The sequence below is a fragment of the Cervus elaphus genome, chromosome 20, assembly GCF_910594005.1.
Source record: "Cervus elaphus chromosome 20, mCerEla1.1, whole genome shotgun sequence".
Taxonomy (NCBI): Eukaryota; Metazoa; Chordata; class Mammalia; order Artiodactyla; family Cervidae; genus Cervus; species Cervus elaphus.
The window spans coordinates 56,882,247-56,898,422 of record NC_057834.1 but is presented as its reverse complement, the minus strand read 5'-3'; the positions used below and the strand labels follow the sequence as shown (position 1 = coordinate 56,898,422).

General features: G+C 43.8%; 1 protein-coding gene across 1 annotated transcript; it reads right to left on the bottom strand.

The window, feature by feature from the left end:
* Nucleotides 1–966: 966 nt before the first annotated feature.
* Nucleotides 967–5,034, bottom strand: LAMTOR5 (late endosomal/lysosomal adaptor, MAPK and MTOR activator 5). The gene is made up of 4 exons (XM_043878250.1): nucleotides 4,891–5,034; nucleotides 3,973–4,034; nucleotides 1,971–2,088; nucleotides 967–1,284 (listed from the first exon to the last, which is right to left on the bottom strand). Exons 1-4 carry the CDS (start codon nucleotides 4,923–4,925, stop codon nucleotides 1,224–1,226), a joined length of 276 nt encoding a protein of 91 aa, XP_043734185.1. The 5' UTR covers nucleotides 4,926–5,034; the 3' UTR covers nucleotides 967–1,223.
* Nucleotides 5,035–16,176: the final 11,142 nt, after the last annotated feature.

Genomic DNA, 16,176 nt, shown 5'->3' with positions numbered 1-16,176 from the left:
TGCTCATTTTTTAATCCTTAAGAGTTAAAATTTTTTCCCTATACAGGTATTTTCATCCTTTATTAAATTCCTAAATGATTATTTTTATTGCTATTGCAAATGTTTTATTTTCTATTTTGAGATATAGAAAAATCCTTTTCACTTTTATAAGTTGATCTTCCTCTTGTAATTGTGAATTATTAGTTCATGTTTTTATTCATGTTTTTAAATTAAAACTTTTATTGTGGTAAAATACATAAACATAAAATTTACTATTGTAATCTTTTTTTAAATCTTAACCATCCTTAAGTGTACAGTTCAGTGGTATTAAATACACTTATATTGTTGCTGCCATCACCACCATCCATCTCTAGAACTCTTTTCATCTTGTAAAACAAAAATTCTGTACCCATTAAACAGTAACTCCCCATTTTTCCCCTCTCTCACCCTAGCAACCATCGTTCTGCTTCCTATCTCTATGAATTTTTCTGCTCTTGGTAGCACCCCATACAGATGGAATCATACAGTATTTGTCTTTTTGTGACTGGCTTATTTCACTTATCATAATGTCCTCCAGAGTCCTCCATGCTATAACGTGTGTCAAAATTTCCTTCCTTTTTAAAGGCTGAATAATATTCCATGGTATGTATACACCATGTTTTCCTTATCCATTCACCCCTCAGTAAGACATTTGAGTTGCTTCCACCTTTTTGCTAGGAAAACCCATATATGGTTGTTAATGAGAATTAAATGTGTTCCTGGCATATAGTAAATACTTATGATATCTGCTATTATGTTTTTATTATGGGGTAAGAGTTAAGCTTGACTTGGTTTACATATCCACAGATGCTTCTGTGAGAATCTATTTCAGGAGGTCTGAAAGAGAACAATTTGGAGTAGTTAACTTTTTTAAGAAAAATTACATTTGATAATTGAACAAATGAACATTTGTTTTAAGCATTTAAAGAATTCAGAAAAGATCCAAGATTTCCTCCAACCAGGTTTATTAAACTTAACAAAATTCTCTATACAAGGTGACCTAAACCTGCTGCTTCAAAACATGATCCTTTCCTAACTAAATCCACAGTGTCAAAAAGCAACCTACTCTAAAATTAATAGAAAAGTGCCCAATGCATATTACATGAATGGTTTAATAGTTCTATGAGATAATTAACATAATGTATGACTGAGTCCCTGTGACAGGCTGCAGAAGAACTGATATGCAGGAGAACTGATACGAGATGTCAAGAGGCCATTTTGTGCACTGCCACTGTGATGCCATCGTGTTTCTGGATCATAATGTTCCTGAAAGGCAACACGGAAGATATTTAGTAAAGTGCTACAAGTGGGTGGCAATGTAAGATTAAAGATGCTCTTTGATTTATGATACAACTAAAAAAGTAATACTTATTTTTCTATACATGAAAGCAGTATCTAAACACAATAAAACATTTGGGAAATACAGGAAAGTATAAAATATAAATGTGAAATTAATCTTATAATCCTATCCCTCAAAGACAACCACTATTAATATTTTCCTTTTTTTTAATCTGCATGTATACTATATATACATTTTCTCTCATTTTATTGATATAAAACTGTGATCATAATGTGCATAATTTTGTATTCTGCTTTTTTCAGTATTATTCAGAGGACCCTCACTTGGAATGTCTTTAGTACTTCTATTATTACAGACATTGTTTCTGGTGTTGAGTCTTCCTCTGTATCATTGCTTCCTCTGTATTATTTATTGCTTTCTTTTATTGATAGTTCATAACAACTCTTACTCTTCATTTAAATGTCATTGTGGTCTGAAAGCACATTAGCTCCAGAGACCAACCCATCTGGTCCTGTTGTCCAAAGGGTGGAACCTCCCTCCAAGTACTTGGAATGAGGAATCACTGATGAACACAAGGCAAGCTCCGGTCGAGTTTCTGAGGGATTTTCCTGAATAAATAGGAAAGGAAGGGATCTGTTGCCTTCCTACTCACCCATTATCTGATTCTAAACACACCACAGGAATATCAGTGGGGTCCGAGGTTAGCTTAGCTGCTTGCTGGGCTAGAACAGATATCACCCCAGCATGCTCATCTGACAGGGTTCCACGGCCTGGAAGACAGAGATGATATCATGTTGCCTGACTGTCCAAAAATGAGTACAGAGGTACCGTATAACTGAATTGAATTATTCAAAGAGAGGGTTCTCATGGTCTCTTAGGTTATGTGGTGACAAAATCATTCTGCCCTGATATTCAGCTGGTTACATTAGCGAGAAACCCAACAACAGCTTTTAACTCAGTAAGGTCATAACTACTCAGTTTTCCAGGTCATTCCCATCACTGTCTCTAAACGCCTTCTCAAGCATATGAGGAAGCTATAATTCAAGTCAATCTGAAAGCAAACTGAAGCCAAGAAGAAATTCAGAGGTGAGACTGACAAAAACAGGGCCAGAGACTTGTTGACACTAATTAATTCCTCATGGGAAATGTGATTTCCTTTTACTGAGCTCAACCTCAAAGGATATAAAGATTTTTACTCAGGAGTTCAGCTGTAAGATCACCTTGACAGCATATATAAATATTCTGTGAGCAGTTATTTCCATTAGAATAAGCTGATTGTATTCAAAGAGCAACAGAATTGGCTTTTTACTAATGTTTGCTTTAGCCTGTAGATAGTAACTAAATCTTGGGTGCTAGGTCCAAAAAGTAATTACTAAGTTTACAATATCTTTCTGTATATAAATGCAACACAAGCTCCTCTGCTTGAAACTAAGTCAGGTCATAGATATGCCCCTATGGCAGGGATGATGGATTTATTGTTATGTCAAACATTAACTGGACACACAGTGCAGTCTTTTGGGCCTTGAAGGTTTCTTGAAGGAATACGTTTAGTTTTAGATTTCTGCACTTGAATTGCAACCTTTCCATTTGTGAGCGTGGCAAGCGCCTCAAAAAAATCCGCCCTTTTTCCTCCAACCAACTGGTTTGTGTGCAAAATCTAACTGGGTGACACAGACTACTACTTCAATTACTCTCCCGGCAACAATTCTGAGCTTTAAAAAGCCATATAGTACAGAGGAGTAAGGAACAAGGTGTCCTGGGTTTACTTGTTCTGACATGACTTAGCTGAAGCCTTCCATTGTTTACCTTTCTGGATTTATTTTCTCATGTGGAATTGTTACCATTTATTGAGCATTATGTCTGAACTCTGTGTTGAGTGTTTTATATATATAATCTTATAGTACTGTGATTAAAAGACTTTGGAGCTACATTCAAATCCTAGCTCAATCATTTACTAACTGTATGACCTTAGGCAAGTTTACTCAACCTCTGTGCCTCAGTTTCTTTACCTCACAGGGCTGTCATGAGGATTAAATGACTTAGTATATGTAAAGCACTTAAGAGCTCATGAATGCAATTCCATAGTATTTATTATTAAAAAACAACTCACTAAAGAAACTGAGGCTCCAAGATGTTCTTTTTGGCCCCAGTTCACACTACTAGTAAACAGAAGAGCGAGGGGTTGAACCTACGTGTGTCCAACCCTGCATCCCACATTTTTATTGCCTACTCACTTACTGTTAAGTTGAACTGAGAAATAACACCATCACCCATTTAGCAGGGTTACTGTGAAAATTAGAGATAATGTATATAGAGCTTAGCAGTCCCAACATATGGTATCTGTTCAATAAATATTAACTACTGTCATTTTCTGAAGTCCTTTCTAGACCCAATTTAAAATGATTCAAATAGGACTTCAGTAGAAACAACTGTGCAGTGTTAGAACTGTAAGAAACATTTCTACTTTTATAAATGTCAATTGAGAAGTTTCAGTTTTCTAATCGTGTTATTTGGAGATGATATCTACTCTGATCAAAGTCCCCAGAAAGTGTCAGGATAACAGGAAATAAAAACTAGAGAACAATAGCACACTAGGCTCTCAGTCAACATCAAGTGCTATGCAGTCCACCAAAGGGATGATGTGAGATACTTACAACCTAGATTGAGTCCTTGTGAATCTGTGCACAGGACTCCAACAATGGATGGATTCTTCATTCTAATTCCAGAAACACAAGAAAAAGGAAGAAAATGATGTGGGAAAATGACAGTAATGATAGCACAGAGGCTTTCTATGTACCAGACATTAAATTCGTGTTACTCAATCTTTCTTCACTTATCATCCACTCCTACCCCAAGAAAAATTCAATTACAACTAACTATTTTAAATTGAATAGTTAAACCAATTTCTCTCTCATGAGAGAAAAGACTGGCACGGTACTGTTGAGCTCTGGTGGGCCAGGAACGCTGCAATAGCTGGGATTTTGTTGCCTTTGTTAAAAATGCATACTTTAGCATACCTACTCACTCCAAACAACTGCTGAGAAACTCTTAAGTAACAATGGGTTGCCTCATGCAGAGGAAGTGGGAAGCTGAACGGTACTGATGGGAAGGAGGTGTTCCCCTGTACACCGTCTTATATTTTTCCAATTTTGGATTTTACGTAGATATTTACTCATTCGAAAAATTTAAGGGATGCCTTTCATTTCCTTAGGCGACAAGCAGCTGGTTACACCCGGAAAGAAATAAGCGTGTGTGTTTACGTTTATAAAGCCAACGCTCTGCACAAGTGGTACATCTTTCCCTCAAAAGAACCGGGTTCCTGAAACTGTCGAAGGACGACCCTGTCCAGACAATGTCAGCACGACAGAGGGGTTGGGGCTCAGACAGCGGAGACCGGCTCGGGAGGGAATGTGGGGAGCCCCGGCGCGATTTAATTCCGGGTCACCTCGCACCCCCACCGGAGGCCCCGGGACAGAGCGTCTCCTAGACGCCCAGCCGGCGCTCGCAGCTCGCACTCTCTGTCCTATTCAACTTCTCCAGCCCCAGGACGGGCCGACAAGTATACTACTCACGTGTCCTCCAAGTGCTGCTCTAAGGTAGCCTCCATCTCGTAGCGGGTCGCCTCCTTCTTCGCCACTGGTGTCAGGTGCCTCTCGGTCGGTCACATGACGTGAGCGGGCCGTAAGCAGGGACGGCGCCTCCAAAGGGACAAATTTCGCGGCGCAGCCTCCGCGTTACGTGCAGGATGACATCATTACGCGCCCGCCGCCGCGTATTGGCCGGGGTTCTGTTTCCCGCGCGGCGACGGGCGACTGGACGGCGTGGAATGCTCTGTGAGGGGGGAGGTCTGCAGTCCCACCGACTCCGAGAAGTCGGGCCAGATCTAATTGAAGTTTTACAATAAATAACTTGCCCTGTTAGGCGGGGTCTCATCCAGGCGGTGGGGCGGGGACAGACAAGAGCGACACAGGACCCCAGTGAAGGATCCCCAGGCTTGTAGGGGAAAAGATTGAACACAGCCTAGAGGACGAGATGGAACAAGGCTAATGGAGGTTTGGGGAAGCTGTCGGGATTTTAAGGAAAAGGTTGGTTCTTCCCCTTTGGCAAGGGAAAGAACCTGGCACTTGTGATAAAGACTAGGTAGGACTACTTAAGAATAACCTTTTAAAAACAGTTAATTAGCCCACCCATAGTCTCTGTCCAAAGATGAATATTAATCCCTTGGAGAATATTCTTCAGCTGATTATCTTTGCAAGTAAATGCTTTTATGTTGCTGTATCTTTTTAAAGCAAAATTGACACACATACTGGGTATACAATTCTGCTGCTGATCTTTTTCACAGAATTTAGCATAAATGTCTTTCCATGTCAGTAAGTGGCTTCCCAGGTAGCTCAGGGGTAAAGAATCTGTCTGCTAGTGTAGGACAGGTGAGTTCTGTCCCTGGGTTGGGAAGATCCTCTGGAGAAGGAAATGGCAACCCACGCGGAGATTCTTGCCTGAAAACGCCCATGGACAGAGGAGCCTGTGGGGCTACAGTCCATGGGAGCCCAAAGAGTGCACGACTGAGCACACACGCACGCACATGTAAGTTTTTATTTGCACATCCTTTGTAATACTTAGAAAATAGTCCTCAGTTGATTTAGGCAACTCATACTGAAGTGCAGTTAGGTTGCTTATAGTTTTTTTTTGTTATTTTGGGGGTTTTGGCTATTACAAATGTTGGATATCCTTATAGTCAAATATTTGTGCAGTACAAATGTTGGATATCCTTATAGTCAAATATTTATGCAGTTTAAAATTTTCCTTATAAGTTACTAAGATGGAATTATTGGGTCAAAGGATATTGACATTTTTAAGACTTAATATGCAACTTACATGTTGTGCCCCAGAAAGCTGGTACCAATTTACAGTAAGATTGGTAGCATTTTGGTAAAAATGGGACTTATGTCCTGAGCTCACCCATCCCCATAAGCCAATACTCACTCCCTGTGCTTAAGCCCTCCTTACACCACTCCTGGATCTACCTTTTCTCCAACCCTCTCACCTCCAGCTTTTACAGTACACCTTCTGTTCTGGGGCTCCGCTTCAGGGCTCCTCTCAAATTCAGAGTCTCCATTCCTGAGCTGTGACCGTGAGAAACTTGCAGCTGCCTTAAAAATTACTTTTTTTTTCTTCTTAATTCCAGTCTTGAATGTTGTAATTCAGGAGTTTTAGATTCCTACCCTAGTGAAATTGTTTGTATTAACTTAGCCAAAGCCTTTGACTGTGTGGATCACAATAAACTGTGGAAAATTCTGAAAGAGATGGAAATACCAGACCACCTGACCTGCGTCTTGAGAAACCTACATGCAGGTCAGGAAGCAACAGTTAGAACTGGGCATGGAACAACAGACTGGTTCCAAATAGGAAAAGGAGTACGTCAAGGCTGTGTATTGTCACCATGCTTATTTAACTTATATGCAGAGTACATCATGAGAAATGCTGGGCTGGAAGAAGCACAAGCTGGAATCAAGATTGCCGGGAGAAATATCAATAACCTCAGACATGCAGATGACACCACCCTTATGGCAGAGAGTGAAGAGAAACTGAAAAGCCTCTTGAAGAAAGTGAAAGAAGAGAGTGAAAAAGTTGCGTTAAAGCTTAGCATTCAGAAAACTAAGATCATGGCATCTGGTCCCATCACTTCATGGCAAATAGATGGGGAAACAGTGGACAGTGTCAGACTTTATTTTTTGGGGCTCCAAAATCACTGCAGTTGGTGACTGCAGCCATGAAATTAAAAGATGCTTACTCCTTGGAAGGAAAGTTATGACGAACCTAGATAGCATGTTAAAAAGCAGAGACATTACTTTGCCAACAAAGATGCATCTAGTCAAGGCTATGGTTTTTCCAGTGGTCATGTATGGATGTGAGAGTTGGACTGTGAAGAAAGCTGAGCGCTGAAAAATTGATGCTTTTGAACTGTGGTGTTGGAAAAGACTTTTGAGAGTCCTTTGGACTGTAAGGAGATCCAAACAATCCATCCTAAAGATCAGTCCTGGGTGTTCATGGGAAGGACTGATGCTGAAGCTGAAACTCCAATACTTTGGCCACCTCATGTGAAGAGTTGACTCACTGGAAAAGACCCTGATGCTGGGAGGGATTGGGGCCAGGAGGACAAGGGGATGACAGAGGATGAGATGGCTGGATGGCATCACTGACTTGATGGACATGAGTTTGGGTAAACTCTGGGAGTTGGTGATGGACAGGGAGGCCTGGGGTGCTGCGATTCATGGGGTCACAAAGAGTCGGACATGACTGAGCGACTGAACTGAACTGAGGGGTCACGTACTATGGGTCATTTAAATTTTAGAAAGAGCAGTCTAAAACTATCCTTAAAAATTAGGTTTAGAAAACGGAACAAGCTGGCCAGCTGGTGACGGAAGTCCTGCCGCGGGCAGCTTGGCACTGCAGTACCGCCCCCTAGTGGTCCCTTGTGGTGTAAAATTTGCTGGGCTGGATCATCAGTCGTGCTCAGTTGTGTCCGACTCTTTGCGACCCCATGGACTGCAGCACTCCAGGCTTCCCTGTCCATCACCAACTCCAGGAGCATGCTCAAACTCGTGTCCAAACTCGAGTTGGTGATGCCATCCAACCATCTCATTCTCTGTTGTCCCCTTCTCCTCCTGCCTTCAACCTTTCCCAGCGTCATGGTCTTTCCCAGTGAGTCGGCTCTTTGCATCAGGTGGCCAAAGTATTGGAGCTTCAGCTTCAGCATTGGTCCTTCCAATGAATATTCAGGACTGATTTCCTTTAGGATTGACTGGTTGGATCTCCTTGCAGTTCAAGGGACTCTCAAGAGTCTTTTCCAACACCACAGTTCAAAAGCATCAATTCTTCGGCACTCAGCTTTCTTTATAGTCCAGCTCTCAGATCCATACATGACTACTGGAAAAACCATAGCTTTGACTAGATGGCCCTTTGTTGGCAAAGTAACGTCTCTGCTTTTTAATATGCTGTCTAGGTTTGTCATAGCTTTTCTTCCAAGGAGCAAGTGTCTTTTAATTTCATGGCTACAGTCACCATCTGCAGTGATTTTGGAGCCCCCCAAAATAAAGTCTGTCTCTGTTTCCATTGTTTCCCCATCTGTTTGCCATGAAGTGGTGGGACCAGATGCCATGATCTTAGGTTTTTGAATTTTGAGTTTTAAGCCAGCTTTTTCATTCTCTTTTACTTTCATCAAGAGGCTCTTTAGTTCTTCGCTTTCTACCATAATTGGTGGTGTCAGCCGCATATCTGAAGTTATTGATATTTCTCCCGGCAATCTTGATTCCAGCTTATACTTCATCTAGCCTGGCATTTCATGCAGTGTATTTACTCTGCATATAAGTTTAATCAGCAGGGTGACAGTATACAGCCTTGACTACTCCTTTCCCAATTTGGAACCAGTCTGTTGTTCCATGTCTAGTTCTAAGTGTTGCTTCTTGACCTGCATACAGGTTTCTCAGGAGGCAGGTAGGTGGTCTGATATTCCCATCTCTTTCAGAATTTTCCACAGTGATTATAGGAGTCTCAGAAAAGGTAGTGATCACTTTTTATGCTGTTAAGGAAGGTCTTTGGAGGGAAAACGAGCAAGTAGGGAGAGGATGGTCGCTGGCTCCAACATCCTAGTCCCTCTGGAGGTGGAAAGGCAGGCTATGCCACACCACCCCCTCTTGCTGTGTCCTCTTGGAGTTTTTTCCCTGCCCAGGTAGGCAGAGGGAGCAAGTTGCTTATGTAAGTTACAGAAGTGCTGGGAGTTGGAGTGATGGTTAGTTGGAGGCGGTGTCTGACCCCTAATTGTTTTCTACTTTCTTTAGTTTGTGATGACTCTATTCTCAGTGTTGAGTGCTGATAACCATTTTTCGTGTGATAGAAGTCCCAGGATGCCAATATCAGAGTACTTGTCTCATTGAATTGTAATTTTTTATATGTTTACTTTTCAAGACAGAGTGTTTTCTGCATCCTGAGCGCTGCAGCTGTGGAGCACAATAGGAATCCAGTAGTATTTATTGAAGAATCTTGATGGGTTTTTTGAGAAAAGGACTCTGTGTTATGTAAAGAAACTTTAAGCTCTTAACTTTAACCACCTTTATCCTTTTCTCCCTCCTCTATTCCATAAACAAACTCTTGGGAAATGGAAATCCCAGGAGGATCCTGAAGAGATTGTCCACACCCACATGTCCTGACTGGGAAGGGGGAAATGAGAAGCTGGGTGGGGTGAACCAAATCCTGTAGGTCATCTCACAGCTGTTGGCCCTGGACCCTAAGCCCTCTTCTTTGGCTGTTAGGAGCAGAATCCTCCTGGTAGGGAGGATTAATTAAAAATTAATTAGGATTAATTAAAGATCCTACCATTTTAAAATGGTAGTCCATTTAAAAAGTGACACTCTGCAGGAGACTCTAGCCCTCCCGTAGGTACAGAGGGCTCTGCTCTGCCAAGGCCAGCCCTGCTGGTTAACTCTTACAAGTGCTTAGGGTCTCAGGTCTGGAGTGGAATGTGCCTGAAGCTGGGAGGGGGAGCAGTTCCTCACAGGCCACCAGGGGGCAGCAAGCCCACGGAAAACCCTGATCAGGCCGGAGGAGCCTAGGTGAAGGACAGGAGCGCTCACGATTACGTAGCTGGTAGCTTGCTGAGGGCAGCGCTAGGCTAGGTTGGTAACCTCAGGGTCAGACAAATGTGGAATTGGATTTTGAGCTTGGTCACTGCCTATGCATGTGACCTCTGTGCCTTAGAGTCTCATCTGTGATGCAGGAGCACCATTACCTTGCCTTATCAGGTCATCGGGAGGATATGAGATAGTTTATGTAAGAGGGCCAGTGCATTGTGGGAGTCAGTCAATAAACTTTGCTAAATTTCGCTGAGAAGACCTATTTGTTTCCTCAAGTTACTTTCAGTCTAGGTGGAGACACATATGAGCAATTAACTAACAGTTCAGTGAAGGTGAGACCTGAATGATTATTGCAGACCCCAAGCAATCTAGTGTTCATGTGGGAGTGAGGTCACAGGGCTGTATTTAAATGAGATAATTAAATAGATTTTATTATACTTTTCTAGGGTGTATAAAATTGATAAAACAAAAAAATCACCTGAAATCCCAGGCCTAACCCTAATGACATGAATGTGGATGTCAGAATGGGATGGGATTTGGCTAAGGTGGAGGTAGGGAAAGTTGGGCTTCCCCGGGTGGCTCAGGTGGTAAAGAATCCACTTGCAATGCAGGAGACCCGGGTTCGATTCCTGGGTCAGGAAGGTCCCCTGGAGAAGAGAATGGCTACAAGGTTCACAGGAGTCCTGCCAGCTGCAGCCTCTCACTCCACGTGAGCTATGGGTAGGCCCCTGGGGCACAGACCCCTGCCTCCCGGTCATCACGGACACCACCTGAGAGCTGAGTCCTAGGTCCAACGCCTGATTCCTGGTAGTAATAAGAGTGTAACACCTTTAGAAGCTCATACGCATGGAGTGACAGCTGTGTGTCAGGCAATTCACAGGCCGTATTAGTCCTCAGAACCTTTCAAAGTAGTTATTATCACTGTCCTCACTTTAGAGTATTAAAAAAAAATCCCCCAGGCTCACATCAGTCCTTGCTCCGGATCAGTCTTCTTGTGAGTGGGGGGCCTCGTCGTTAACCTCGCTGCCGTGCTGCCTCAACTTCTCTTGCTGTGTCAGCAACAGGATCCCGCGGGGCGAGAGTGCTCTGGAGGCCCCATCCAGCCCTCTTATTCTCTAGAGAAGAAATCCGGGGCTCTTGAGAGGGGAAGTGGCTAATTTAGAACTTGAACATGGAATTCTTAGCCCTCTATGCAATGTTCCAGCTGTTTTGTGCTGCTACTGCTTATTTACACCTATTTTAAATTAAAAAAAAAAAATTTTTTTTTTCCTAGTCGCACTGGGCAGCCTGCAAGATCTTAGATCTCTGACCAGGGATCAAACCTGGGCCCCTTGCAGTGGGAGCATGGAGTCCTAATCACTGGACCACCAGGGTATTTCCCAGTTAAACCAGTTTCAGAGACACTCATTACTATGTGTTGAATTGTGTGTCTCCAAAATTCATGTTGAACTCCTAACCCCTAGTACTTCAGAATGTCAGCTTGTTTGGAGACAGGGTCTTTACAGAGGTAAACAAGTTAAAATGAGGTCATTAGGGTGGGCCCTTCTCTGGTAGCTCAGCTGGTAAAGAATCTGCCTGCAATCCAGGAGCCCCTGGTTCAATTCCTGGGTTGGGAAGATCTGCTGGAGAAGGGATAGGCTTACCCACTCTAGTATCTTGCCTGGAGAATTCCATGGACAGAGGAGCCTGGTAGGCTACGGTCCATGGGGTCGCAAAGAGTCAGGCATGACTGAGTGACTTTCACTAATCCAGTATGACTGACATCCTTATAAAAAGGAGAAATTTAGATACATTCATAGAGGGAACACAAGGTGAAGAGACAGAGAAGATGGCTGTCTCCAAGCCAAAGAGTGATCCCTTTCTCACGGCTGTCAGAAGGAACCACCCCTGCTGACACCTTGGTTTTGGACATCTAGACTCCAGAGCTGTGAGGCAATATGCTTCTGTTGTTCAGGCCATTCAGCCTGTAGTACTTTGTTGTGACACCCCTGGGAAACCAGTGTACTCACATATCCATAAAAGTTAATGTCTGTGCTCACAGGCAACAGTTATGGAGAAAAGAGTTGTGAGGCTCACTCTCAGAGGCAAAAGGATAGAGCAGCTAATCTTCCCAGCTTGCTCCCAACCTTGATGCTTGGCTAACTAAGATGGCCAACAGTGGTAGCATGATTCATTCAACTGTGGCCTTCTAGAGCCTGTTTTCTGTCCCTGAACCTGGCCTATGACAGGTGCTCAGTAAATGTGTGTAGAGGGCATAGTGGGAAAATAGGCTCTGGCTACGCTGATCCAAGCCTCTCCAAGTGATATGTTAGGTAGGGGAGTAGGGTACAGGCTGTCAGTGGATGCAAGTTGAAATTGAGCACTGATTCCTAAAGTTTATAGTCAAAACCCAATTTTGGAAGACACAAGCAAAATTTATTTTAGATGACTCAAGGTGGGGTAAAAACATTTCAGTTCAGGAAGCTATTTTCCTGCTGCTTTATTAATTTCCCTATTGAGAAATGAGATGCAGACTTCCATATCCAAGTCTTCATTAGATGCCCAGTTAATGCAGCTATGACAAATGGCAATGAAGCCCTTATGAATAAAAAAAAGATCAGCCCGTATAAAAAATTGAATACTAGGGAAAAGGAAATTTAGAGGAGCTGATAAAATGCCCTATCCTTAATTAGACTGTCTGCATCACACATCAAGCCAGCCTTAATGCCAAGATTTATTGGCCTTGGAATTGCGTAAATGAAATAAGTGCTTGAAAATGAATGGAACAGAAATTACCTGTATTAGAATGTATCTGCAATGCAGGCCTGCCTGAGCAAACTGATGCTTTTTAATTAAATGCAGGTTTTCAGCTTCTTTGGCTACCCCTCACTGTCTACTTGGAGAAGGAAATGGCAACCCACTCCAGTGCTCTTGCCTGGAGAATCCCAGGGACGGGGGAGCCTGGTGGGCTGCCGTCTATGGGGTCACACAGAGTCGGGCACGACTGAAGTGACTTAGCTGCACTGTCTACCAGGCATGGACCCTGTTAGCCTCTCCCCTGGCAAGTTTCAGAAAACATGCTTGTGGGGTAACAATGTGATCCCTGGTTAATAATCTCTGCCACTGTCCTGGAAAAATCCTCCTCTGACAGTGAAACATCTGTGTCTTTACTTCACCCTCTGTGAACTTAATGAAGTGCTTCTGGTCCTTACTTCAGAATAGAGAATGTTGTGAAGACAAGATGGTCCACCTAGTTCTGCACATCCTGCCATGCAGAGCAATTGACTGCCACTATCTCTCCTGGAATCTGAGTTTAACTATGAGAGCTTACCTATTGCTGCAACATTGAATTACCCTCTTGTAAGACCTTGGACAAGTCCTCTAATACCTTGATAGCTCAGATTTTTTTCCCCTCTCACTGAAGATGAGAATAGTATCCACTTCACAGTGTAGGAACTCCCTGAGACATGCATACAAAAGCCCCTGACCCAGTTGCTGGGACCACCGCAGACAGCGAACATGTGAGTGCTGCTCTTTTTGCCGGGACCTCAGGAAATGTGGCTGAGGAGAAGTTGAACTAGACTGTCATTCGGGGCTCTTAGTTGCAAGCATCAGAAGCTGATCCTGGCTTATAGAGTAGGAAAGGAAATTTTAAAATGATACTGGGCTCGTGCCGCAACTAGAGAAGCCTGTGCACCACAATGAAGACCCAGCACAGCCAAGAAACAAACAAAAAACTCAGAGCTTTTAAAAAAATAAGTGAAGTGACACTGAGTAGCTCATGGTTACCCAATTGTTAGGTGGGCTGGAGAGCTCAGTCTAAACTTCTAGTGATGAAGCTCTAATCCCACCATGCCAGCCCTGCCACTGGGGTTACAGCAACACATGACAGTTGTGGCACCAAGACCGTTACTGTGGCAGGAACCTAATTCTGTAACCACTATGCCCCTGAAGCCAGACCCCTCTGCTGCTGCCCTTGCTAGCAGGGTAGAATTTTCCCAGAGCGTCTGAATTGAAGTCTCATGTGGGTAGGCTTAAGCGATGCAACCTGGATCACACGCCTGGCTTTAGTTGCAAAGGAGGCTGAAGAGGAAACGCCTGCCTTTTCTATTTGTTCTGAAAGTGCCCTGAGCAAAGCAAAGGCATTCACCTGGGGCCGGGCAGCTGGAGAGTGTTTCCCGTGTCTCCTAGAGGGGGCTTCTTGCTTTGCATGAGGGAAGCTCTCCTGTGGGGCACCTACAGTTCCTTCCACAGCTCCAAGAGCAACTTTCCTGGGCAGCGTTCCGCTTCCTGGCAAGGGAAGGGGGGAGGTTTCTGCCCTTTCTTCTGTGTGAGTTGTTGTTCAGTTGCTCCCCATGGACTTCAGCAAGCCAGGCTTCCCTGTCCTTCATTATGTCCTGAAGTTTGCTCAAGCTCATGTCCATTTGAGTCAGTGATGCCAGTCAACCATCTCATCCTTTGTGTGAGTTTGAGTTATATGGGGGTGGTGGGGACTTCCCTGGTGGTCCTGTGGTTATGAGTCCACTTGCCAATGCAGGGGACCCAGGTTCTACCCCTGGTCTGGGAAGATTCCACATGCCTCGGAGCAACTAAACTCATGCTCCACAACTACCAAGCCCACGCCCCAGAGCCAGGGAGCTGCAGCTACTGAGCGCTCATGCCACAGTTCCTGAAAGCCGCACTCTGGAGCCTGTGGTCCGCAACAAGAGAGGCCACTTCAATTAGAAGCCCGAGCACTGCAACAGAGCACCTCCCGTCATTCCAGCTAGAGAAATCCCAAGTACAGCAACAAAGAGCCAGCACAGCCAAAAAACAAAAAAAGAAGTGTGTAGAATTCAAGGGGGTGGTCACTTTGCTTTGTGCTTCTAAAGATAAGGGCCATAAAATGCATCTCAGAGTCTGTATGTCAGCCGGCTTCATGCTGTGCACCCCCCACCCCACCCCTGCAATAGGTCTGTAGTTTCATTTTTTAAAATCGATTTCTCACTCTTAGTTTGCCAAATTCTATGTGGATAGAGGTAGTAAATTAGGCAGAGCTTCCTCGCTCAAGGAGTTTGTGTTCTATACACTAAATAAGCTAGAGGTAATGAAAAAAAAAAGACACCCAAGTTTTATTTTGGGTAAGAGAAACTTTTCAGACCAATAATCATTACCAATAACAACCTGAATGTCTGGCCCATTGTGAGGAAAGGACTCAGTGGGGCAGGCAGAGCTGCTTCTGGGAGGGAGAAGATGAGAGTGAGAGAGAGAGGGTGAAAAGAGAATCACCAAATCCTCAGGATCGAGGGCTTTTCAGAACTTGAATATGTTGTCTTTACCCCCCTGGTCCCTCAGTTCAGTTCAGTCGCTCAGTCATGTCCTGAAGTTTGCTTAAGTTCATGTCCATTTGAGTCAGTGATGCCAGCAACCATCTCATCCTCTGTGTGAGTATGAGTTATATGGGGGGGGACTTCCCTGGTGTTCTCATGGTTATCAGTCCACTTGCCTCATATGATTCTTTGCAACCCCATGGACTGCATGCAGCATGCCAGGCCTCTCTGGCAATCATCAGCTCCCGAGCTTGCTCAAACCCATGTCCATCAAATCGGTGCTGCCATCCAACTATCTCAACCTCTGTCGTCCCCTTCTTCTCTTGCCTTCAGTCTTTCCCAGCATCAGGGTCTTTTCCAATGAGTCAGTTCTTTGTTATCAGGTGGCCAGAGTATTGGAGCTTCACCTTCAGGATCAGTCCTTCCAATGAATATTCAGGACTGATTTAGGATTGACTGGTTTGATCTCCTTGCTGTCCAAGGGGCTCTCAAGGAGAGTCTGCTTTCCATGGTCCCTAGGAAAGCATCTGACACACAGAAGGTGTCCAATAAATGTTCTATTTGAGAAATCTCCTTTGAGAATCTCAAGAACCTGTTAACCCTTCATCTGTCCATTATTCTCACTCCCAAGGAACCGGTAGAAAGTGGGGAGTAGGGGGCAATCCCAGTGTCAACAGCAGTGAAGGCGGTGGACAGTCTTCCTAACTTCCGTAAGTGATATGGATTTCATCTCTCTAGGCCTCAGTTTTCATGTCTGTAAACTTCGTCGGTTTCTCACTCAAGAACATTACATTTACATTGGTACTTAGATAAAAAATTAATATTTACAAAGCACATCTCTTCATATTCCCCCAGTCGTCATGGCAGGGATCTCCAGCCTCATTGTGTGGATGAAATAACAGGTCTGGAGAGGCCTACAGCTTGTCAAGGTTGTAGAACC